Genomic DNA, 26986 nt, shown 5'->3' on the forward strand with positions numbered 1-26986 from the left:
AGGTAGAACTTCAGAGTCTGCACTCTCTCAGCTTTAATACATGAAGCTTGACACCAAAACCATTTAGTAATTCAGAAGCTTATAATTTTTGGTAACTGAGAAAGGACCTAAACACTACTAGGCAACATTGAACTACGAACTACACCTGAAAGCTGTCCTTACCCACTGATAGTAAGTTGCTGTAATTCTCCAGCATCACGTCCATGTAGAGGATCCTCTGAGAGGGGTCCAGTTGCTCCCATTCCTCCTGGGTGAAGTCCACAGTCACATCCGTGAATGAAACTGATCCCTGAAATGGCATATTGCTATTCATTCTGAAATGATCAGCATTTGGTGATGTAGGAAGGACATATGAAAACTTACTCTTACCATGTTGTAAAAGAATCATTCATTTAAAAAACTTACATGTGACACCAACTGTTTTGTCATGTCTCCAAAAAATATTTTTATAAATAGTTAAAGCATTTATTCAGGTTCCCCTATATCTCTGGTGCTGTCATATTAAGCAGGTATTTAAGATTACTAAAACATTGTTTTTCCTCTGAAGATGTACATATGAAGACAGTTACATAAACATTAATATGCAGTATTTAATGTTACCAGTTAGTGATGATGCTCATATAGGTATTATTTTTGTGGTCTCAAACTAGACAATATTAAAGAGTTAATTAAAGCTTTGAATATTTAAAGGCAGAAGATGAAATTCCAATTATAAGATAAAATATCAGGCATAAATAAAGATCTCTCTACCATATCCAAGCCATAAAAAGGGTAGAAAAGCAAAAACAAACAAGTGAGACTACATCAAACTAAAAAGCTTTTGCACAGCAAAGGAACAATCAATACAATGAAAAGGCAACCTACCAAATGGGAGAAAATATTTGCAAATCATATATCTGCTAAGGGGTTAATATATAGCAAAGAAAAAAATAAAACCCAATCCGATTAAAAAGTGGGCAGAGGATGATAAATAGACATTTTTCCCAAGAAGACATACAAATGGCCAACAGGTACAGGAGGTGTTCAAAATCACTAATTATCAGGGAAATATAAATCAAAACCACACTGAAATAATATCACCACACCTGTAAGAAAGGCTATTATAAAAAAAAGACATTTACAGCAATTTACACATCACTTATATTGTACTAGGTACTTTAAGTAATCTAGAGATTTAAAGTATAAGGGAGGATATATATGGGTTATATGCAAATACTATGCCTTTTATATAAGGACTTGAGTATCTGCATATTTTGGTATCCAAGGGGGGCCCTGGAACCAACTCCCCTAGGATACTGAAGGATGACTATTCCCATGTTCATTTCAGCATTATTTACAAAAGCCACATATGGAAACAACCTAAATATCCATGGGCGGAATATTCAGCCATAAAAAAGAAGGGAGTCTTGCCATTTGTGACAACATGGATGGACCTTGAGGGCACTATGCTATGTGAAATAAGTCAGACAGAGAAAGACAAAAACCATATGATCTCAATTCTATGTAGAATCTAAAAAAAAGAAAAACAAGCACATAGATACAGAGAACAGATTGGTGGTTGCCAGAGGCTGGAGAGTGGAGGTAGGAGAGATGCATGAAAGGGGCCATAAGGTACAAACTTTCAGTTACAAAGTCAGTCATGTAATGTACAGTATGAGGACTGTAGTTAATAATACTGTACTGCAGATTTGAAAGTTGCTAACAGATCTTGAAAGTCCTTATCATAAAAAAAAATTATAACTGTATGGTGACGATGGATGTTAACTAGACTTATTGTGGTGATCACTTCACAATACATACAAATATCAAATAATGTACAACTGAAACTAAAAATGTTATGTCAATTATACCTCAATAAAAAATAATTAAAAGTCTATTACTTTTAATAAAAGAATATTCACAGCAGCATTTTACATAAGAGCCCTAAACTGGAAAAACAAACATTCATCAACAGTAGATTAATTTCTCGTGGTATATTAAAACAATTTAGTACTATAAAGCAATGAAAAGGAACTAATTCCAGCTACAGAGGGAGGATTTCACAAGGGTTTCAAGAATGCTGGATAATTTTTATTTCTTGGTCTGAATGTATATATGACACTTTTCACTATAGTAAACAATCTGCATGGAACAAAAGACATGCTGAAGCATATAAATATGAAAACTCATGAGCTAGAAAACCAAGACTGTAATAAAAACCAAGAAGAGTTATAAGGAAAAAAATTGAAGACCATTTGATAACTTTCAAAAATCATCTACATTCACTTGGCCACAGGATAAGTATAATAAGAACTTTTGCATCACTGCCAGACCAACAAGGGTTAATAAACCTGTGGCACATCATTTTGGCTCAAGTTACAATGATTTAGAAATGACTCTACCATCAAATATGAAAATATTCTGTATTTTTTCTCACAATGCTGTTTTCCATACTCTATACAAACAAAAAAACTCCAAAAATTAGAGATAAAACACAATTCTGATAGTATAGGATTAAAAGGGATGTCAAACATGACTGTCCTCAAAGAACTACTTTTGTCAATGACAGATGCAGTTTTGATGTGGAATCAATTTGGTGTTCAGAGCACAAATCCTATGGCCACGAGTAGAGGTGTACTTAAGTGTATCTGACACCCAGAGCAGACCTCAACTCTTCAAACTGTTAAATGTCTAAAATCTTCGCCTACGAATTTACTTCTGAGTACAAGAATCCTCTTTAACCTATTAACATTCCCTGTCTACTGAATCCATGTAACTGTCCTCTTCAGTTCTGACCTCCAGTTCCTTAACCCCTCCTTTTTCCAAATACCTCAAAAATCTACATTACGCTTGTCACCACCTTTAAAATACATGCCCCAGTGACTTCCCACCATCTCCCACTCATAACTCGTAGCCTCAGGAAAAGTCACAGAAAGTAAGAAAAAAATGAGATAAAGGTCTGAGCACTACAAATGACCTAGTTATATTGCACAAATTTTCAGGTAACTCAGTAGTATTATTTTATGACATCTTATAGGAATCTTTAGCCACATGGCATGGGAGCAGAGAATGCCAGTGGTGGGTCATCTATGCCTGAGATCAATGATACTGAGGTCAACAATCATGGAGTCAAGATTTTCCCAGTAGTAAATATTTATTCCCACTTTCAGATCACTTCTGAAATTATAGCTTTAAAAACAGGAACACTAGGAAATTTCCCAGGGACTAAATTAAGTACTAAGGCCACAAGACCCAAGACCACTCTTCACCCTTATAGGCAAGCTATAGAACCCCTCAAGTCTTATTACCTTTGCTTCCTCTTTCCACTGCCACCCCAGCTATTACAAAAGCTTCCTAACTCTTATTTCCTGTCTCCTCTCATTCTTATCTACTCCACATTATAAAGCTAATGTGATTTTTCTAAAGCAAAGCTCTACTCATACAATAACCTTGATTAGAAACATCATCCATTATCTCTTGAAATCAACTATGACTGCCCAGCATTCAACACCATTCAAATTCCTCTTCCATCCCTCTCTCCCCTGACTCCCCTCTCTATGCACAGATCCTCCCACTCAGGTCACATCACAGATCACTCAGATGTGATCTTCCATAATTTGAGTCCCTACTCTCTTTTAAACCTGGAGTACTTTGTTTGTATTTCTCTTGTGGCATATATTTCACTCTGCTTTCTTCTTTCTTTTTTAATTTTATTTATTTATTTATTTGCTTATGGCTGTGTTGGGTCTTCGTTTCTGTGCGAGGGCTTTCTCTAGTTGCGGCAAGTGGGGGCCACTCTTCATCACGGTGCGCGGGCCTCTCACTATCGCGGCCTCTCTTGTTGCGGAGCACAGGCTCCAAACGCGCGGGCTCAGTAACTGTGGCTCACGGGCCCAGTTGCTCCGCGGCATGTGGGATCTTCCCAGACCAGGGCTCGAACCCGTGTCCTGTGCATTGGCAGGCAGATTCTCAACCACTGTGCCACCAGGGAAGCCCTTTTCTTTCCTTTTTAAAAAAATGTGCCCTATTTCTTTTACTCTCCCCATTAGATGTTATGATTTTTTAGACTAGAAATTGTATCTCTGTATTTCTGTTAGCACAAAATACATGAGTACAAGTTAAGGACTCAAATAAAATAAAATAAAAACAATTCTAATTGGGGACTTCCCTGTTGGCACAGTGGTTAAGAATCCACCTGCCAGTGCAGGGGACACAGGTTTGAGCCCTGGTCTGGGAAGATCCCACATGCTGTAGAGCAACTAAGCCTGTGTATCATAACTACTGAGCCTGCGCCCTAGAGCCCGTGAACCACAAATACTGAGCCCGCGTGTCACAACTACTGAAGCCCGCGCACCTAGAGCCTGTGCTCTGCAACAAGAGAAGCCACCGCAATGAGAAGCCCACATACCACAACAAAGAGCAGCCCCCGCTCACCGCAACTAGAGAAAGCCTCATGCAGCAACAAAGACCCAACACAGCCAAAAATAAATAAATAAATGTATAAAAACCGAAAAACAATGCTAACTGAATGGTGCTCAGTATTCAAATTTTTCTCCCACTATTTTCTTGCTTCCTGAAGAGCCATGCCACATAATTCCTATAGCAACATCCTAAGTAGCTAGCTAAAATAATATAGCATCTGAACTGTACTCAGATTATACAAAAAAATTTAGTAATATCTGGTAAATCCTAAAATGTGGCTTATTTTCCTGAGATGTCATGCATGCCCTAGTATGCTTGTCTGTTCATTAAAAATGCTTTTTATTTTTTGTAATCTACATGATTCCCAGATCAATTCTGGCTGAACTTGTTCTTGACAATTTATTTGCATTTTGGTACTGGTCTTATTAGTGGTAATTTAGCTCTTCAGCATCCAGGATATGGTCACTCTATTCATGGAGTAAGTATAAGTAAAATCATCACTACATTGTCAGTACAATATAAGTAGAGACACAATGTGACTCATCATCACAGAGGCATAAGTCATGGGCTAAATAACCTTTCACAAAAGAAAGGAACAGCACAGCTGTAAAACTGAGTAGAAAAAAAAATCTTAGAAAATATATATAACTGGATTTAACAGCAGGTTAGATTCAACTGAAGAGATGATTAGTAAACCTGAAGATAGGTCAGTGAGAAATATCCAGACAGAAATAGAAAAAAAGAACAAAGGCTGGAAAACACATCAAAATGCCTAAGAGATACGTGGTACAAAGTAAAGGTGTGAGAAATATCCAGACAGAAATAGAAAAAAAGAACAAAGGCTGGAAAACACATCAAAATGCCTAAGAGATACGTGGTACAAAGTAAAGGTCTAATATACTTGCAACTGGAGCCCCAGTAAGAGAAGCAAGATGCAACAGAAACATATTTGACGAGATAATGGCTGAGAATTTTCTGGAACAGCTCACATCAGACTATAGAATACCTCTAACCCCAGGTATAAATATAAAGAAAACCACATTTAGGCACATCATAAAAAAACTAACAATCTCAGAAGAAAAAAAGTACATTGTTTTCTGTTGTTTCAATACAAACACTGGAAGCCAGAAAGTAACAGAATACCCTCAAAGCGCTGATAATACTAGAATGTGAGTTGGCAAATTTTTTCTATAAAGGGCCAATTAGTAAATATTTTAGGTTTTGTACACCGTATGTAGCCTCAACTACAACTAATCAAGTTGGCTGTTTTACCACGAAAGCAGGCACAGGCAATATGTAAACAAACGGACATGGCTGTGTTCCAATAAAACTTGATCTATGGACACTGAGATTTGAAAACATTTCATAAAAGATTAAGACCTTCAGAGAAGTTTAAAAACAACAACAAAAACAACAACATACTTTTTACAAGAGACAAACTTAAATAACACAAAGCTTGAAAATAAAAGGCATTGTAACGGCTGGCCCAGGAACATCACTAATTAGTTGAAACAAAATTCTACAAATATGTATATATCATGATCCTCAAGTTCTACTTAATGAATATAAAAATATCAGAAAAGAGAACTGGCTACCTCTAAAGTGAGGAGACTGGCTTTAATAGTCAAAAAGATTTTAGCGTTGAGTGAGGTGACCTAATACCATCAGTGACAGCATGCTAGGAGGGCAGAACCATGATATAGTGAGAGAGAGTAAGAGACAGAATTTATGTATGAATTGTGTAACAAAAAGGAAAAAACATATATTATGTGTGGAGGCAAATAAGCCAAGATGATAAATATTGACTACTGGATGGTGTAACTGGTTGATAGTTATTAGACTGAACTGTATTGAAAGTGATGACATTCAACTATTTGGACATACAAAAATGGCAATTTCATATAGCTCAACCTAATATGCTTTTATCTGTATTTCTGTGCATTTTCATACTTCACAGAATCAAACCAAACACAGGTAAGTGACAAACTTCCTTGGAGCTCAACCCAAAGAAAATGGTAAGAAAAAATAAAAAATAATAAAAAGAAAGAAAAAATAAAAATATTTTATGAACTACTAGGCAAACAGGAAGAGAAATCAGAAAAATTTAGAACCCTGGGAAAAAGGAGAAAAGCCTATAAGTTTCAGGAGAGAACTGAACAGGTCACATTCTGATAAATAGACAGGACTTTGTACTTGTTGAATACAACACCAAAAAGCAATGACTTCAAAATTCTGAAAGAAGAAAACAACAAAAGCTGGGCAAACAAATGAAACAGTTTGCAGGTACTGGAAAGCAACCACTGCAGGGCTACAATTATTGAAAAGACGAGTGAACATGAAGGGAACTCCACATTCACACCGATGATAAAAGTGATGAAAGGAAAAAATTATCAATCTTGAGTTTTATATCCAGCAAAATGTCCCTAAAGATATTTTCTAGACTGTGGCACAGAGAAATAGAAATCAAGCAGAAAGTGACAGTATTGCTACATGGCATAAATAAAAATTGGATTTGGGTCTGCAAAACAACTGGGATTTGGGGGCAGAGTAATGGAGATAAGGAAGCCAAAGAGAAGGGGCTCTAAAATTCTGCATAAAAATTCACCTCAGGGGCTTCCCTGGTGGCGCAGTGGTTGAGAGTCTGCCTGCCAATGCAGGGGACACGAGTTCGAGCCCTGGTCTGGGAAGATCCCACATGCCACGGAGCAACTGGGCCCATGAGCCACAACTACTGAGCCTGCGCGTCTGGAGCTTGTGCTCCGCAACAAGAGAGGCCACGATAGTGAGAGGCCCGCGCACCGCGATGAAGAGGGGCCCCCGCTTGCCTCAACTAGAGAAAGCCCTCGTGCAGAAACGAAGACCCAACACAGCCATAAATAAATAAATTAAAAAAAAAAATGCAAACCTTTAAAAAAAAAAAAAAATTCACCTCAGATCTTTGACTGGCTCCTAACATGTGCAGGTGGAAGGCAAGCCTCCAGGAGAACTAGCAGAGTATAGCAGTTTTGTTCTGCCAGATAGTTAAGTTATTGGCAGAATAAAACTTTACATTCTTAAAAAAAAAAAAAACCACACAAAAAAACAAAACAAAACTTTACATTCTTTAGAGGGAATTATGCACCGTACAACATGTCCAACACACAAAAATTACTAGACATGCAAAAAAATCAAAAAGCAATTAAAAGACAAAAAACCAAGAAATATTCAAGAACAGACATAGCGATAATTCATGTATTAGAGTTAGCATACAAAGAGTTCAGATTAACTGTACAGTAATATGTTAAAAATATAGAAAAAAAGATAATGCAGTGAAAATATGGAAATATTTCAACAAAAAACTGGAATCTACAAAAAGAAAGCAAATGGACATTGTAGAACTCCAAAATGTAGTTTTTAACTGAAATTAAAAACTCATTGTATAGACTTAAGAGTAGACTAGGTGCAGCAGAACATAAGAATTGTGAATTTGAAGACAGGGAAATAGAAAATATTCAAACTGAAGCAGAAGAGAAAAAAATGGGGGGAAAAGAAAAAACATTAACAAGATGTGAAGCATGGCCAAAAAAGTCTAATGCATCATTCCTTAAAATGCTAAAAGGAAAAACAAAAAAGGATAATGTGTAGTCCCAGAAGAAGAGGAAAAAAGAATGGGACAGAAACAATATTTGAAGAAATAATAGCTGAGAATATTCCAAATTTGATAAAAGGCAATGACCACAAATCTAAGAAACTCAGTAAAGCCCATGCAGAATAAATACAAAGAAAATTATACCTGAATACATCACATTCAAACTGCTGAGTGTCAGAGAAAGAGAATATCTTAAAAGAAGCCAGAGGGGGGACTTCCCTGGCGGTCCAATGGTTAAAACTCTGTGCTTCCACTGCTGGGGGTTGCAGGTTTGATCCCTGGCCAGGGAACTAAGATCCTGCATGCTGCACAGCGTGGCCAAAAGAAAGAAGAAAAAAAAAAGACGCACTTCCTTTAGGGAAGAACAATAAAAATGAAGAATTATTTCTTAACGGAAACCATAGATGTGAGACAGAAATGGAATTCCATGTTTAAAGTACTGAAACAAAAATTAACCCTAGAATTCTATGCCCAGGGAAAATACTTTTCAAAATGAAGGCAAAATAAAGGCATATACAGATAAACAAAAGCTTTAAGAATTCACTGCAGTATACTGATTTCTGCTCTTGGATTGTAGTGAGGTGGTATAAACCTAATTTGAGGTGATTACTACAGTATATAAACTGTAATCCCTAGAGAAACCATTTTCTTAAAAAAAGAAAGATACAAAGGAAAAAAGACACATACAGGACAGATGAAAAACAAATAGCAAGATGACAGACTTAAATCCAACTGTGCGTATAATGAACTTAATTACAGACAAAATAAGTCAATTAAAAGACAGACGGTCAGCCTGGATAAAAACTATGACCCAACTATATGTTATTTAGAGGTAGGAAACACACTATAAATATAAGAACACAAATAGGTTGAAGCAAAAAAAAAGGAAAAGATATACCATGAAAATGCTAATCATAAAAAGGTAGATATACAGCCTGTGACTCTAGAGGCAGGGATGCCTGGACAAGATGGCGGAGTAGAAGGACCTGACCTCACCTCCTTTCACGAAAACACCAAAATCACAACTAACTGCTGAACAACCACTGACAAAAAAGGACTGGAACCTACCAAAAAAGATATTCTACTTCCAAAGACAAAGAAGAATCTGCAACGAGACAGCAGGGGGGGCGCATTCCTGATACAATCAAATCCCATAGCTGCCAGGTGGGCGACCCACAAACTGGAAAATATATTCATAAAGATTCTCCCACAGGAGTGAGAGTTCTGAGCCCCATGACAGGCTCCCCAGTCTGGGGGTCTGGATTGGGAGGAGGAGCCCTGAGAGCATCTGGCTTTGAAAGCCAGTGGGGCTTGATTGCTGGAAATCCACAGGACTGGGGGAAGCAGAAATAGCACTCTTGGAGGGCACACACAAGGTCTCGTGTGCACGCCAGGACCTGGGGAAAAAGTAGTGACTTCATAAGAGCCTCAGAGACCTACCTGCTGGTCTTGGAGGGTCTCCTGGGGAGGTGGGGGGCAGCTGTGGCTCACTGCAGGGACAAGGACACTGGTGGTGGAGAAACTGGGGAGTATTCATTGGCATGAGCTGTCTTGGAGGCCACCATTTTGACACCAAGGCCTGGCCCCACCAGATAGCCCAAAGGCTCCAGTGCTGGGACACCACAGGACAAACAACCAACAGGGTGGGAACACAGCCCCATCCATCAGCAGTCAGGTTGCTTAAAGTCTTCTAAACCCACAGCCGCCTATAGATATGTCCCTTGACATGGCCCTGCCCACCAGTGGGAAGGCACCAGACCCTCCCAACAGGAAGCCTGCACAAGCCTCTTAGACCAGCCTCATCCACCAGGGGGCAGACACCAGAAACAAGAGGAGCTACAATCCTGCAGGCTGTGCAACGCAAAAATAGAAAGTTAAAGAAAATAAGATGGCAGAGAAGTATGTTCCAGAAGAAGGAACAAGATAAAAAAGAACAACTAAGTGAAGTGGAGACAGGCAATCTACCTGAAAAAGAATTCAGGGTAATGATAGTAAAGATGATCCAAGATATGGGAAAGAGAATTGAGACACAGACTGAAAAGATACAAGAAATGCTTAACAAAGAGCTAGAAAATTTAAAAAACAGAGATGAACAATACAATAAGAGAAATGAAAAACACACTAGAAGGAATCGATAGCAGAATAAATGAGGCGGAAGAACAGATAAGTGACCTCGAAGACGGAATGGTGGAAATCACTGTCAAGGGACACAATAAAAAAAAAATGAAAAAAAATTGAGAACAGTTTAAGACACATCTAGGGACAACATTAAACGCACCAACATTCACATTATAGGGGTTCCAGAAGGAGAGGAGAGGAAGGGCCTAGAAAGTATTTGAAAAGATAATAGCTGAAAACTTCCCTTACACGGGAAAGGAAACAGTCACCCAAGTCTAGGAAGTGCAGAGAGTCCCAGGCAGGATAAACCCGAGGAGAAACACGCCAAGACACATACTAATCGAACTGGCAAAAATTGAAGGCAAAGAGAAAATATTAAAAGCAACAAGGGAAAAGTAACAAATTACATACAAGGGAATCCCCATAAAGTCATCAGCTGATTTTTCAGCTGAAACTCTGCAGCCCAGAAGGGAGTGGCATGATACATTTAAAGTGATGAAAGGGAAAAACCTACAACCAGGAATACTATACCCAGTAAGGATCTCATTCAGATTCAATGGAGAAATTGAAAGCTTTACAGCAGGCAAAAGCTAAGAGAATTCAGCACCACCAAAAAATCTTTACAACAAATGCTAAAGGAACTTCTCTAGGCAGGAAAGAAAAACCCACACCTAGAAACCAGAAAATTACAAATGGCAAAGCTCACCAGTAAAGGCAAACATAAAGGTAGGAAATCATCCACACAAAAATATGCTATCAAAACCAGCAACAGTGAGAAGAGGAGTACAAATGCAGCGTATTGGGAATATATTTGAAATTAAAAGACCAGCAACTTAAAAACAATTTTGTATACATATAGACTGATATATCAAAATCTCTTGTACCCACAAACCAAAAATCTACAATAGATATACACACACACACAAAAAGAATCCAAACACAACACTAAAAATAGTCACCAACTCACAAGAGAAGAGCACAAAAGAGGAAGGGAAGAAAAAAGACCTAAGAAAATAACCCCCAAACAACAAAAAGGCAATAAGGACATACATATCGGTAATTATCTTAAATTTAAATGAATTAAACACTCCAACCAAAAGACACAGACTGGCTGAATAGCTACAAAAACAAGACATGTATATATGCTGTCTACAAGAGACCCACTTCAGATCTAGGGACACATACAGAATATAAGTGAGGGGATGGAAAAAGGTATTCCATGCAAATGGAAATCAAAAGAAAGCTGGAGTAGCAATACTTAATATCAGACAAACTAGACTTTAAAATAAAGACTGTTACAAGAGACAAAGAAGGACATACATAATGATCAAGAGATCAATCCAAGAAGAAGATATAACAATTGTAAACACATATGCATCCAACCTAGAAACACCTCAATATATAAAGCAAATTACTAACAGCCATAAAAGGAGAAATCGACAGTAACACAGTAATAGTGAAGGACTTGAACACCCCACTTACATCAAAGGACAGATCACCCAGACAAAATCCATAAGGAAACACAGACCTTAAATGACACATTAGACCACATGGACTTATTGATATTTATAGAGCATTCCATCCAAAAGTAGCAGAATACACTTTCTTCTCAAATGCACATGGAACATTCTCCAGGACAGATCACATGCTGGGAGGCAAAGCGAGCCTCGGTAAATTTAAGAAAATTGAAATCATATCAAATATCTTTTCTGAACACAACACTATGAGATTAGAAATCAACTACAAGAAAAAAACTGTAAAAAACACAAACACGTGGAGGCTAAACAATATGCTACTAAACAACAAATGGATCACTGAAGAAATCAAAGAGGAAATCAAGAAAAACCTAGAGACAAATGAAGACAAAAGCATGACAATCCAAAACCTATGGGACACAGCAAAAGCAGTTCTAAGAAGGAAGTTTATAGCAAAACATTCTTACCTCAAGAAACAAGAGAAATCTCACAAAAACAACCTAACCTTACACCTAAAGCAACTAGAGAAAAAACAACAAACAAAACACAAAATTAGCAGAAGGAAAGAAATCATAAAGATCAGAGCAAAATAAATGCAATAGAGACAAAGAAAATTAAAGATCAATGAAACTAAAAGCTGTTTCTCTGAAAAGGTAAACAAAATTGATACACCTTTAGCCAGATTCATCAAGAAAAAAAAGGGAGAGTGCTCAAATCAATAAAATTAGAAATGAAAAAGTTACAACAGACACCACAAAAATACAAAGGATCATAAGAGACTATTGCAAGCAACTATACGCCAATAAAATGGACAATCTAGAAGAAATGGACAAACTCTTAGAAAGGTACAACCTTCAAGACTGAACCAGGAAGAAATACAAAACATGAACAGACCAATCACAAGTACTGAAATTGAAACTGTGATTAAAAAAATTCCAACAAACAAAAGTTCAGAACCAGATGGCTGCACAGGCAAATTCTATCAAACATTAAGAGTTAACATCTATCCTTCTGAAACTCTTCCAAAAAATTGCAGAGGAAGGAACACTCCTAAGCTCATTCTACAAGACCACCATCACTCTGATACCAAAACCAGACAAAGATACCACAAAAAAAAGAGAAAACTACAGGCCAATATCACTCATGAACATAGATGCAAAAATTCAACAAAACAGTAGCAAACCAAATCCAACAATACATTAAAAGGATCATGATCAAGTGGATTTATCCCAGGGATGCAAGCATTTTTCAATATCTGCAAATCACCGAATTAACAATCTGAAGAATATGCCACATTAACAACTTGAAGAATAAAAACCATATGATCTCAATAGATGCAGAAAAAGGGACTTCCCTGGTGGTCCAGAGGTTAAGACTTTGCCTTCCAATGCAGGGGGTGCAGGTTCAATCCCTGGTTGGGGAGCTAAGATCCTACATGCTTTGTGGCCACAAAACAAAAAACCCCATAAAAAACAGAAGCAATATTATAACAAATTCAATGAAGACTTTAAAAATGGTCCACATTAAAAAAAACAAACAAAAAAACAAAAAAAAATAGATGCAGAAAAAGCTTTTGACAAAATTCAACACCCATTTATGATAAAAATCTCTCCAGAAAATGGGCATAGAGGGAACCTACCTCAACATAATAAAGCCCACATATGACAAACCCACAGCTAACATCATTCTCAATGGTGAAAAACTGAAAGCATTTCCTCTAAGATCAGGAACAAGACAAGGATGTCCACTCTCGCCACTATTATTCAACATAGTTTTGGAAGTCCTAGTCCCAGCAATAGGAGAATAAAAAGAAATAAAAGGAATCCACATTGAAAAACAAGAAGTAAAACTGTCACTGTTTGCAGATGACATGATACCATACTTAGAAAATCCTTAAGATGCTACCAGAAAACTTCTAGAGCTCATCAATGAATCTGGTAAAGTTGCAGGATACAAAATTGATACACAGAAATCTATTGCATCACAAAGAGAAATTAAGGAAACAATTCCATTTACCATCTCATCAAAAAGAATAAAATACCTAGGAATAAACCTACCTAAGGAAGCAAAAGACCCGTATTGAGAAAACTATAAGATACTGATGAAAGAAATCAAAGATGACACAGATGGAGAGATATACCATGGTCTTGGAGTGGAAGAATCAATACTGTCAAAATCACCATACCACCTAAAGCAATCTACAGATTCAGTGCAATCCTTATCAAATTACCAATGGCATTTTTTCATAGAAGTAGGAAAAAAATTTTTTAAATTTGTATGGAAACACAAAAAGACCCAGAATAGCCAAAACAATCTGGAGAAAGAAAAACAGAGCTGGAGGAATCAGGCTCCCTGACTTCAGACTATACTACAAAGCTACAGTAATCAAACCAGTATGGTACTGGCACAAAAACAGAAATATAAATCAATGCATGAGGATACAAAACCCAGAGATAAACCCATGCACCTATGGTCAATTAATCTACGACAAAGGAGGCAAAAACATACAAAGGAGAAAAGACAGTCTCTTCAATAAATGGTGCTGAGAAAACTGGACAGCTACACGTAAAAGAATGACATTAGAACATTCTCTAACATCATACACAAAAACAAACTCAAAATGGATTGAAGAGCTAAATGTAAGGCCAGATACCATAAAACTCTTGGAGGAAAACAGGCAGAACACTCTGATATAAATGGCAGCAGTATCTTTTTTGATCCACCTCCTAGAGGAATGAAAATAAAACAACAATAAACAAATGGGACCTAATTAAAGTTAAAAGCTTTTGCACAGCAAAGGAAACCATAAACAAAATAAAAAGGCAACCCACAGAATGGGAGAAAATATTTGCAAACAAAGCAACCAACAAGGGATTAATCTCCAAAATATACAAACAGCTCATGCAGCTCAAGAGCAAAAAAACAACCCAATCAAAGAATGGGCAGAAGATCTAAATAGACATTTTTCCAAAGAAGACATATAAAATGCCAAAAAGCACATGAAAAAATGCTCAACATTGTTAATTATTAAAGAAATGCAAATCAAATCTACAATGAGGTTATCACCTCAGAACAGTCAGAACGGCCATCATCAAAAAGTCTACAAACAACAAATGCTGGACAGTATGTGGAGAAAAGGGAACCCTCCTACACTGCTGGTGAGAATTTTAAATTGGTACTGCCACTATGGAGAACAGCACAAAGGTTCCTTAAAAAACTAAAAATAGAGCTACCACATGACCCAGCAATCCTACTCCTTGGCATATATCCAAAGAAAACCATACTTCAAAAAGATACATGCACCCCAATGTTCACTGCAACACTATTTACAATAGCCAAGACATGGAAGCAACCTAAGTATCCATCAACAGAGAAACTGATAAAGAAGACGTGGTACACACACACACACACACACACACACACACACACACACACACAGAGGAATATTACTCAGCCATAAAAAAGAATGAAATAATGCCATTTGAAGCAACATAGATGGATCCAGAGATTATCATACTAAGTGAAGTAAGTCAGAGAAAGACAAATATATATCACACATGTGAAATCTAAAAAAATGATACAAATGACCTTATTTACAAAACAGAAAGACTCACAGACTTAGAAAACAAATTTATGGTTACCAAAGCGGAAAGGTGGGGAAAGGGATAAATTAGGAGGTTGGGATTAACATATACACACTACTCTATAACAGGGGGGCGGAGTCAAGATCGTGGTGTGGGAAGACGCAGAGTTTGCATCTCCCCATAACTAGGGCGCCTGCCAGACACTGGTGGGGGACCTCGATGCCCAAGGAGACAGGAGGAACGCCCAAGCAAACCGGTAGGATGTGGGGAGACTGAGGGGGGAGGAGAAGTGGAGGCCAGACAGGAACAGCGCCCCTGAGGGGTGGCTGAGAGTGGGGGAGGGGTTCCCATGCCTGGAAGGACCCTTGGGGGCTCAGAGCAGGGGGGAGTGCACCCAGCGTTTCCCCTGCCCAATCAGCCAGGGAAGTCTGCCCGGATCTCAGACCAGGTCCTATGCTCTCAGAGGCCCCCTCTGGGCCACGTTGGTCCTAGGGGCAAGGAGGCAGGCCAGGGGAGAACAGGAGAGGCAGGAAGGAGGGGCCCTCCAGGACCAGAGGAGCGGGAGAGGAGTGGAAGGCATTGGCCCCACCCGCTCTGGCCCGGGAAGCCTGCTGAGCTCCCATGCCGGGTCCCCCAACCTCCAAAGCCCCCTCCAGGCCCCGTGGGTCCTGGGGGCATAGAAAGGAAGCTGGGGGAGAACAGGAGGTTGGGGGGAGAACGCAGGTGGGAGAGGCCCTCCAGGACCAGAGGAGCAGGAGAAGAGTGGAAAGCGTAGACCCGCCCACTCAGGCCCAGGAAGCCTGCTAGGCTCCCAGGTGGGGTCCCCCGCTCTCTGAGATGAGAGGCATGCCTTGGCCCCTTCTGTTCCGTTGAGCTTAAGCTCCACCCACAACACCGCCCAGGGCCTTTTCCAGCCCTGTAGGTCCTAACCATAGGCCCCGCCTACCACACAAACCCCGCCCCTGCTTAGGCCCCGCCCTCCACAGCCAAGGCCTTTTCCACTTTTTTTTTTCTTTTCCTCTTTTTTTTTTTTAAATGCCTCCTCTGGGCATCAACCTTTTTTTTTTTTTTTTTTTTTAAAGGTAGATTCCTATTTTTTTTTTAAATTTATTTATTTATTTATTTACTTATGGCTGTGTTGGGTCTTCGTTTCTGTGTGAGGGCTTTCTCCAGTTGCGGCAAGCGGGGGCCACTCTTCATCGCGGTGCGCGGGCCTCTCACTATCATGGCCTCTCTTGTTGCAGAGCACAGGCTCCAGACGCGCAGGCTCAGTAATTGTGGCTCACGGGCCTAGTTGCTCCGTGGCATGTGGGATCTTCCCGGACCAGGGCTCGAACCCATGTCCCCTGCATTGGCAGGCAGATTCTCAACCGCTGTGCCACCAGGGAAGCCCTCTTCTCCTCTTTTTTACTATTGTGGTTCTGTTTTACCTTCTGGTTGTTGTTTCATCTATATTTTTATTTTTATGTTCTTTCTAACATATCTGTTAGTTTCCTAGTCTAATTTTACTTTTTAACTCTTTGTTATTGTTCTTTTCTTTTTTTTTCCACCATGCACGGCTTGCGGGATCTTGGTTCATTAGCTGGGGGTTGGGCCGAAGCTCCTGCAGCAGGAGCTCTGAGTCTGAACCACTGGACTGACAGAGAATGTCAGACCCCAAGGAATATTCATCGAAGTCGCCCGGAGGTCATTATATCGGCACCAAGACCCAGCTTTACCCAACAGCCTACAAACTATAGTGTTGGAAGCTTCAGGCCAAACAAGCAGTAAGACGGGAACACAATCCCACCAATCAAAAAAAAAAAAAGAGACAGCAAAAAAATATGTCACAGATGAAGCAAGGTAAAAACCTACAAGATCAAATAAATGAACAGGAAATAGGCAATCTACCTGAAAAAGAAATCAGAGTAATGAAAGTAAAGATGATCCAGAATCTCAGAAATAGAATGGAGGCACGGACTGAGAAAATAGAAGAAACGTTTAACAAAGATCTAGAAGAACTAAAGAACAAACAAACAAACAAAGATGGACAACACAATAACTGAAATGAAAACTACACTAGAAGGAATCCATAACAAGATCACATAGTCATTATACACTCTACTGTTTACCTTGTATTTCTCATTTATTCTCAATGCTATGAAAATTTTACATATTTATCACCACTGGTTGTGATGTAGCTATCTCTTCATTATGGCTGTTTGAAGTTCAATCTCCAGGTGATTCTTCAGGAAGGCCTCAGGCTTTCTCTGAATTATTAAATGCTAATCACAGTTTAAAAAAAAAAAAAAAAGAAGGAATCAATAATAGAATAAAAGAGGCAGAAGAAAAAGTAAGTGAGCCAGAAGACAAAATGGTGGGAATAATTGCCAAGGAGCAGAATAAAGAAAAAAGAATGAAAATAACTGAAGACAATCTCAGACACCTCAGGGACAACACTAAACGCACCAACATTCGAATTACAGGGGTCCCAGAAGAAGAAGAGAAAAAGAAAGGGTCTGAGAAAATATGTGAAGAGATTATAGTGGAAAACTTCTCTAATATGGGAAAGGAAATAGTCACCGAAGTCCAGGAAGCACAGAGAGTCCCATACAGGACAAACCCTAGGAGAAACACACCAAGACACATTAATCAAACTAACAAAATTTAATTCAAAGAAAAAATATTAAAAGCAGCAAGGGAAAAACAAAAAATAACATACAAAGGAATCCCCATAAGGCTATCAGCTGATTTTTCAGCAGAAACTCTGCAGGCCAGAAGGGATAGTAGAATATACTTAAAGTGATGAAAGAAAAAACCTACAACCAAGTTACTCCACCCAGCAAGAATCTCATTCAGATTAGACAGAGATCAAAAGCTTTTCAGACAAGCAAAAGTTAAAGGAATTCAGCACCACCAAACAGCTTTACAACAAATGCTAAAGAAACTTCTCTAGGCGGGAAAAACAAGAGAAAAAGACCCACAAAAACAAACCCCCCAAAACACTTAAGAAAATGGTAATAGGAAAATACATATTGATAATAACCTTGAATGTAAATGGATTAAATGCCCCAACCAGAAGACACAGACTGGTTGAATACATACAAAAACAAGACCCATCTATATGCTGTCTACAAGAGACCCACTTCAGACCTAGGGAAACATACAGACTGAAAGTGAAGGGATGGAAAAAGATATCCCATGCAAATGGAAATAAAAAGAAAGCTGGAGTAGCAATAGTCGTATCAGATAAAAGAGACTTTAAAACAAAGACTATTACAAGAGACAAAGAAGGACACTACATAATGATCAAGGGATCAATCCAAGAAGAAGATATAACAATTATAAATGTTTATGTACCCAACAGAGGAGCATCTCAATACATAAGGAAAATGTTAACAACCATAAAAGGGAAAATCGACAGTAATACAATAATAGTAGTGGACTTTAACACCCCACTTATAACAATAGACAGATCATCCAAACAGAAAATAAATTAGGAAACACAAGCTTTAAATGACACAATAGATGAGATAGATTTAATTGATATTTATAGAACATTCCACCCAAAAGTGGCAGAATACACTTTTCCTCAAGTGCACAAGGAACAGCTCCAGGATAGATCACATCTTGGTCACAAATCAAGCCTTGGAAAATTTAAGAAAATTGAAATCGTATCAAGCATCTTTTCTGACCACAATGCTATGAGATTGGAAATCAATTACCAGAAAAAAACTGTAAAACCCACAAATACATGGAGGCTAAACAGTGTGCTACTATATAACCAAGAGATCATTGAAGAAATCAAAGAAAAAATTAAAAAATACACAGAAACAAATAACAATGAAAACACGATGACCCAAAACCTATGGGACACAGCAAAAGCAGTTGTAAGAAGGAAGTTTATAGCAATTCAATCTCAGCTCAAGAAACAAGAAAAATCTCAAATAAATAATCTGACCCTACACTTAAAACAACTAGAGAAAGAAGAACAAAGAAAACCTCAAGTCAGTAGAAGGAGAGAAATCATAAAGATCAGAGCAGAAATTAATGAAACAGAAACACAGAAAACAATAGCAAAGATCAATAAAACTAAAAGCTGGTTCTTCGAGAAGATAAACAAAATTGATAAACCCTTAGCCAGACCCGCCAAGAAAAAAAGGGAGAGGATGCAAATCAATAAAATTAGAAATGAAAAAGGAGAAATCACAACTGACACCACAGAAATACAAAGGATTGTAAGAGACACTACAAACAGCTATATGCCAATAAAATGGACAACCACAAAGAAATGGACAAATTCTTGGAGAGGTACAATTTTCCAAGACTGAACCGGGAAGAATTAGAAAATATACACAAACCTACCACAAGTAATGAAATTGAAACCATAATTTAAAAATTTCCAACAAACAAAAGTCCAGGACCAGATGGCTTCACAGACGATTTCTATCAAACATTTAGAGAAGAGCTAACACCAATCCTTCTCATACTCTTCCAAAAAATTGCAGAGGGAAGAACACTCCCAAATTCATTCTACAAAGCCACCTTTACACTGATATCAAAACCAGAAAAAGGTATCACAAAAAAAAGAAAATTATAGACCAATATCACTGATGAACATAGATGCAAAAATCCTGAAGAAAACACTAGCAAACAGAATCCAACAACATATTAAAAGGATCATACACCATGATCAAATGGGTTTTATCCCAGGGATGCAAGGATTCTACAATATACAGAAATCAATCAATATGATATGCCATATTAACAAATTAAGGAATAAAAACCATAGTATCATCTCAATAGATGCAGAAAAAGCTTTTCACAAAATTCAACACCCATTTATAATAAAAACTCTCCAGAAAATGGGCAGAGAGCAAACCTACCTCAACATAATAAGAGCCATATATGACAAACCCACAGCAAACATCATACTCAATGTGAAAAACTGAAAGCATTGCCACTAAGATCAGGAACAAGACAAGGATGTCCGCTCTCACCACTCTTATTCAACATAGTTTTGGAAGTCATAGCCACGGCAATCAGAGAAGAAGAAGAAATAAAAGGAATACAAATTGGAAAAGAAAAAGTAAAACTGTCACTGTTTGCAGATGACATGATACTATACACAGGAAATCCTAAAGATGCTACCAGAAAATTACTAGAACTAATCAATGAATTTGGTAAGGATACAAAATTAATGCACAGAATTCTCTGGCATTCCTATACACTAACATTGAAAAATCAGAAAAAGAAATTAAGGAAAAACTCCCTTTTACCATTGCAACAAAAAGAATAAAATACCTAGTAATAAACCTATCTAAGGAGGTGAAAGACTTGTACTTTGAAAACTGTAAAAGACTGATGAAAGAAACCAAAGATGACATAAACAGATGGAGAAATATACCATGTTCTCGGATTGGAAGAATCAATATTGTGAAAATGACTACACTGTACCCAAAGCAATCTACAGATTCAATGCAATCCCTATCAAACTACCAATGGCATTCTTCACAGAATTAGAACAAAAAATCTTACAATTCGTATGGAAACACAAAAGACCCTGAATAGCCAAAGCAATCTTGAGAAAGAAAAACGGAGCTGGAGGAATCAGGCTCCCCAACTTCAAACTATACTACAAAGCTATAGTAATCAAGATAGTATGGTACTGGCACAAAAACAGAAATATAGATCAATGGTACAGGATAGAATGCCCAGCGATAAACCCACTCACATATAGTCACCTAATTTATGACAAAGGAGGCAAAAACATACAATGGAGAAAAGACAGCCCCTTCAATAAGTGGTGCTGGGAAAACTGGACAGCTACATGTAAAAGAATGAAATTAGAACACTACCTAACACCATACACAAAAATAAACTCAAAATGGATTAAAGACCTAAATGTAAGACCAGACACTATAAAACTCTTAGAGAAAAACATAGGAAAAACACTTTTTGACATAAACCACAGCAAGATCTTTTTCAACCCACCTCCTGGAGTAATACAAATAAAAACAAAAATAAACAAATGAGGCCTAATTAAACTTAAAGCCTTTTGCACAGCAAAGAAAACCATAAACAAGATGAAAGACAACCTTCAGAATGGGAGAAAATATCTGCAAGTGAAACAATAGACAGAGGATTAATCTCTAAAATATACAAACCGCTCATGCAGCTCAATATCAAAAAACAAACAACCCAATTAAAAAAGGGGCAGAAGACCTAAATAGACATTTCACCAAAGAAGACATAGAGATGGCCAAGAGGCACATGAAAAGATGGTCAACATCACTAATTATTAGAGAAATGCAATTAAAACTACAATGAGGTATCACCTCACACCGGTCAGAATGGCCATTATCAAAAAATCTAGACACAGTAAATGCTGGAAAGGGTGTGGTGAAAAGGGAACCCTGCTGCACTGTTCGTGAGAATGTAAATTGATACAACTACTAGGGAGAAGAGTATGGAGTTCCTTCAAAAACTAAAAATTGAACTACCATATGACCCAGCTATCGCACTACAGGGTATATACCCTGAGAAAACCATAATTCAAAAAGAGACTTGTACCACAATGTTTACTGCAGCACTATTTACATTAGCCAGGACATGGAAGCAACCTAAATGTCCATCAACAAATGAATGGATAAAGAGGATGTGGCACATATACACAATGGAATATTACTCAGCCATAAAAAGAAACGAAATTGAGTTACTTGTAGTGAGGTGGATAGACCTAGAGTCTGTCATACAGAGTGAAGTAAGTCAGAAAAAGAAAAACAAATACCATATGCTAACGCATATATATGGAATCTAAAATAAAAAAATGGTACTGATGAACCTAGTGGCAGGGCAGGAATAAATATAGACACAGAGAATGGAGTTGAGGACACGGGGAGGGGAGAGGGAAGCTAGGGCGAAATGAGAGCAGCATCAACATATATACACTACCAGATGTGAAACAGATAGCTACTGGGAAGCAGCCGCATAGCACAGGGAGATCAGCTCAGTGCTGTGTGACGACCTAGAGGGGTGGGATAGGGAGGGTGGGAGGGAGGCTCAAGAGGGAGGGGATATGGGGATATATGTATGCATATGGCAGATAAACTTCGTTGTACAACAGAAACTAACACAGTATTGTGAAGCACTTATACTCCAATAAGGATGTATTTTAAAAAAGCAAACAAAATAAAATAAAGTAGATAATCAGGGACTTCCCTGGTGGTCCAGTGGGTAAGACTCCACGCTCCCAATGCAGGGGGCCTGGGTTCGATCCCTGGTCAGGGAACTAGATCCCATATGCATGCTACAACTAAGAAGTCCGCATGCCGCAACTAAAGATCCTGTGTGCCGCAACGAAGATCCTGCATGCCGCAACTAAGACCTGGAGCAACCAAAATAGAAAAATAAATAAATAAATTTTTAAAAAAAAAAAAAAGATAATCAACAAGGATCTATTGTATAGCACAGGGTACTCTAATAACCTATATGGGAATAGAATCTGAAAAAGAATAGATATATGTATGTTTAACTAAATCAATTTGCTGTACACCTGAAACTAACACAACATTGTAAGTCAAATATACTCCAATATAAAATAAAAATTAAAAAAAAAAAAGGTAGGTATGGCTATATTTAAATCAGACAAGGGGTATGACCAGAGATAAAGAGGGACATCCCAAAATGATAGAACAGTAAATCCATCTGGAAGATAGAAAAATCGTAAGTGTGCATGCACTCAATAAATGTACAAGAACTCAATACAGCTTCAAATTACATCAAGCAAAAACTGACAGAACTAAAGTTAAGAATGGACAAATCCATCTTCATATTATCTATCAACCAAGTATCAGATCAGAATGAAGACATTTTCAGAAAAGCAAAGTTTAAAAAAATATATTTCTCACATACCCTTTCTCAAGAAGCTACTGAAGAATCTACTCCAATAAAATAGTAATTCAAAAAAGACAAAGACAGGGGAAAAGGCAAACAAAAGATCAATAGGAAAGGTGAAGGAAATCCCTAGGAGGAGTTTGAAGGAGACTGCAGGATGGTAGTGATTCTCCATCAATACTAAATTGTTTGTCATACAGATTGGAATAGTGTGATTCAAAAGCAGGTATTTTGAGGGCTGTCATAAGATGCCTAGTGATATTGTATCACCTTGTTAACCTGAGGGCAGAATACCTTGGTGATCCTGGCCCAGCTTCTTATCTGTTGGGGTTGGTTTAACTCTGGTTTGACTTGTCTTGAACAAGTCCTGATGACATCTATCTCTCCCCTCCACACCAGGCTGCCTTGGATCACATGAGGACACTCATTTCATCTCACAGAAGTACTCTGCTTTGATCTACTCCTGAGAGTTGGCCGTTGACTAGTGAGCTAAGAAGCAGAGAACACTGAGCAGCCCACTCACTCTAATTATATTCTTGTCAGACATTCAATACCTGATTCACACTCTGACCCTGCCAGATGGTCCAACCATGTGAGCCCTATGTTTTCCTATGTTTTTCATGACTTTGCCAATGACTTCTCCAAATGAGATTTTTGTAAACTCTCAGAAAAACTGAAGCCAGACTATGACTCAGAGATTCTATTCAGCTCATCTCCTAGGAGCCTTTATCCAATAGTAGCAGAATTTCTACACACAATTAGATTTGTGCTTGCTTGATAAGTTTTGCCACATTGCTCCCCAGTAAGTCTGTACCATTTTTTACTACCACAAACAATGCACGAGTGGTTTCACCTCTCTATAGCTAACACTGGCTAATATATCTTGAAAAAACAATGATAAAAATCTTAAGTCTTGATAAAGGAAACATGGGTACATAAAAGGACATCTTTTAGACTGTATACATCTAGAAAAAGAAAAAAAAACCTCTACCAATCAGACAAAAAATTATGCAATATAAATCGCAGTTATAGTTTTTCAAAACTGAATTTTGTATTGATTAGGGATATATACATACATGGTAAAATCTTCGAGGAAAGCAAGGGAATAAATAACAAAAGTGTCAAGATAGTGGCTACCTACTAGCAGGATTCAATCAGAGAATGTATCATAAAGAACAGATAGGGACTTCCCTGGTGGCGCAGTGGTTAAGACTTCACGCTTCCAATATGCAGGGGGCCCGGGTTCGATCCCTGGTCAGGGAACTAAATCCCACATGCATGCCGCAACTAAGGAGCTGGTGAGCCGCAACTAAGGAGCCCACCTGCTACAACTAAGGAGCCCGCAACTAAGGCCCAGCGCAACCAAATAAATAAATAAATATTTTTTAAAAAGAACAGATAATGTTCTATTTCTTAATGTGAGTGCCCATTTATTATTATTCTTTAATGTATACATATTTTTATACATGTTATGTATAAAGAGTATTATAATGCTTTATACACTCATCTGTATACATATTACATTACACAATAAAAAAAATCAGAAAAAAATGAGGAAACTCTATGCTCTGATATGGAAAGAATTTAAAAATATGTTATTGAGTGATAAAAACACACATAATCAAGAGAATGAAAAGACAAAGACATCTTTGCAACACACATACCTGATAAAGGATTGATATCCGAAATATATAAAGAACTCTCAAAACTCAACAATATGAAAACAAACAACCTGATTTAAAAATGGGCCAAAGTGCAGCCAGTATGGAAAACAGTATGGAGGTCCCTCAGAAAACTAAAAATAGGGGCTTCCCTGGTGGTGCAGTGGTTGAGAATCTGCCTGCTAATGCAGGGGACACAGGTTTGAGCCCTGGTCTGGGAAGATCCCACATGCCGCGGAGCAACTAGGCCTATGAGCCACAACTACTGAGCCTGCACGTCTGGAGCCTGTGCTCCGCAAGAAGAGAGGCCACGATAGTGAGAGGCCCGCACACCGTGATGAGGAGTGGCCCCCGCTTGCTGTAACTAGAGAAAGCCCTAGCACAGAAATGAAGACCCAACATAGCAATCAATCAATCAATAAATCTTAAAAAAAAAAAAAAAGAAAACTAAAAATAGAAATACCATATGATCCAGCAATCCCACTCCTGGGCATATATCAGCAGACAAAACTATAATTCAAAAAGATACATGCACCTCTATGTTCACAGCAGCACTATTCACAATAGCTAAGACACGGAAGCAACCTAACTGTCCATCGACAGAGGAATGGATAAAGATATGGTACATATATACAATGGAATACTATTCAGCCATAAAAAAGAACGAAAAAATGCCATTTGCAGCAACATGGATGGACCTAGAGATTATCATACTAAGTGAAATAACTCAAACAGAGAAAGACAAGTATCATATGATATCACTTATATGTGGAATCTAAGATATGACACAAATGAACCTTTCTGTGAAACAGAAACAGAATCACGGGTTGGGGGAGACATGGAGTGGAAGGTTGGGGTTAGCAGATGTAAGCTATTATATAAACAACAAGGTCCTACTGTAGAGCACAGGAAACTGTATTCAATATCCTATGATAAACCATAATGGAAAAGAATATTTTAAAAAAACAATGTATATATAACTGAATTACTCTGCTGTACAGCAGAAATTAACACAATATTGTAAATCAACTATACTTCAATAAAATAAATTTTAAAAAAGGGCCAAAAACCTTAACAGACACCTCACTAAAGAAGATATACAGGTGGCAAATAAACACATGTAAAGATACTCAACATCATGTCATATCATCAGAGAATTCTAAATTACAACAACAATAAAACACTGTTAAACGCCTATTAAAGTGGCCAAAGTTCGGGACTTCCCTGGTGGTCCAGTGGGTAAGACTCCACACTCACAATGCAGGGGGCCCAGGTTTGATCCCCAGTTGGGGAACTAGATCCCGCATGCATGCCGCAACTAAGAAGCCTGCATGTCACAACTAAGACCCGGCGCAGCCTAAATAAATAAATAAATAATAAATAAATGAATATAAAATAATTTTTTAAAAAAGTGGCCAAAGTTCACAACATTGACAACACCAAATGCTGACGAGGATGTGGAGCAACAGGAACTCTCACTCACTGCTGGTGGGAGTGCAAATATTACAGCTACTCTGGCAGACAGTCTGGCAGTTTCTCACAAAACTACACATATTCTTGCTGTACACACTGGCATTTGTGTTCCTTAGCATTTACCCAAATGATTAACTTATATCCACACAAAACACTGCACAGAGATGTTTATAGCAGCTTAATTCATAATTGTCAAAACTTGGAAGCAACCAAGATGTCCTTCAATTGCTGAATGGGTAAATAAATGGTAGTACATCCAGACAATGGAATATTATTCAGTGATAAAAAGAAATGAGCTATCAAGCCATGAAAAGACATGGAGGAACTTTAAATGTGTATTACTAAGTGAAAGAAACCAATTTGAAAAGGCTACATACTGACTGATTCCAACTGTATGATGTTCTAGAAAAGGCAAAACTAGGGAGACCGTTAAAAAAAAAAAAAATCAGTGGTTTCCAGGTGCTCAAGGAAAGCGGGGGAGGGATGAATAGATGGAGCACAGGGGATTTTGTGGGCAGTGAAACTATTCTGTAAGATACGATAATGGTGGATACACGTCATTATGTATTTGTCAAAATGCACAGAATGCAGAACACCAAAAGCAAATCCTAGTGTAAACAATGGACTTTACTTAAAGTATCAATATTGGCTCATCAACTGTAACAGGTATACCACATTAATGCAAGATGTTAGTAACAGGGGAAACTGTGCAGAGGGAGAAAAGGAGTATATGGAAACTCTGTACTTTTCACTTAAATTTTCCGTAAGCCC

At 38.0% G+C, this 26986-nt stretch overlaps 1 protein-coding gene across 3 annotated transcripts in view; it reads right to left on the reverse strand.

The window, feature by feature from the left end:
- Positions 1-26986, reverse strand: part of ZFP1 (ZFP1 zinc finger protein) — a 62840-nt gene that overhangs the window by 4706 nt on the left and 31148 nt on the right. For all 3 annotated transcript variants that reach the window (XR_014237292.1, XM_082366373.1, XM_082366374.1), the window contains exon 3: positions 163-289. Coding sequence is in view for 2 of the 3 variants with exons in the window: in XM_082366373.1 (XP_082222499.1) it covers positions 163-289 (127 nt within the window). In the remaining variant the exon portion in view is untranslated. The remainder of the gene's footprint in view (positions 1-162; positions 290-26986) is intronic.

Source organism: Balaenoptera borealis (genome assembly GCF_965194805.1).
Source record: "Balaenoptera borealis genome assembly, chromosome: 19".
Classification (NCBI taxonomy): Eukaryota; Metazoa; Chordata; class Mammalia; order Artiodactyla; family Balaenopteridae; genus Balaenoptera; species Balaenoptera borealis.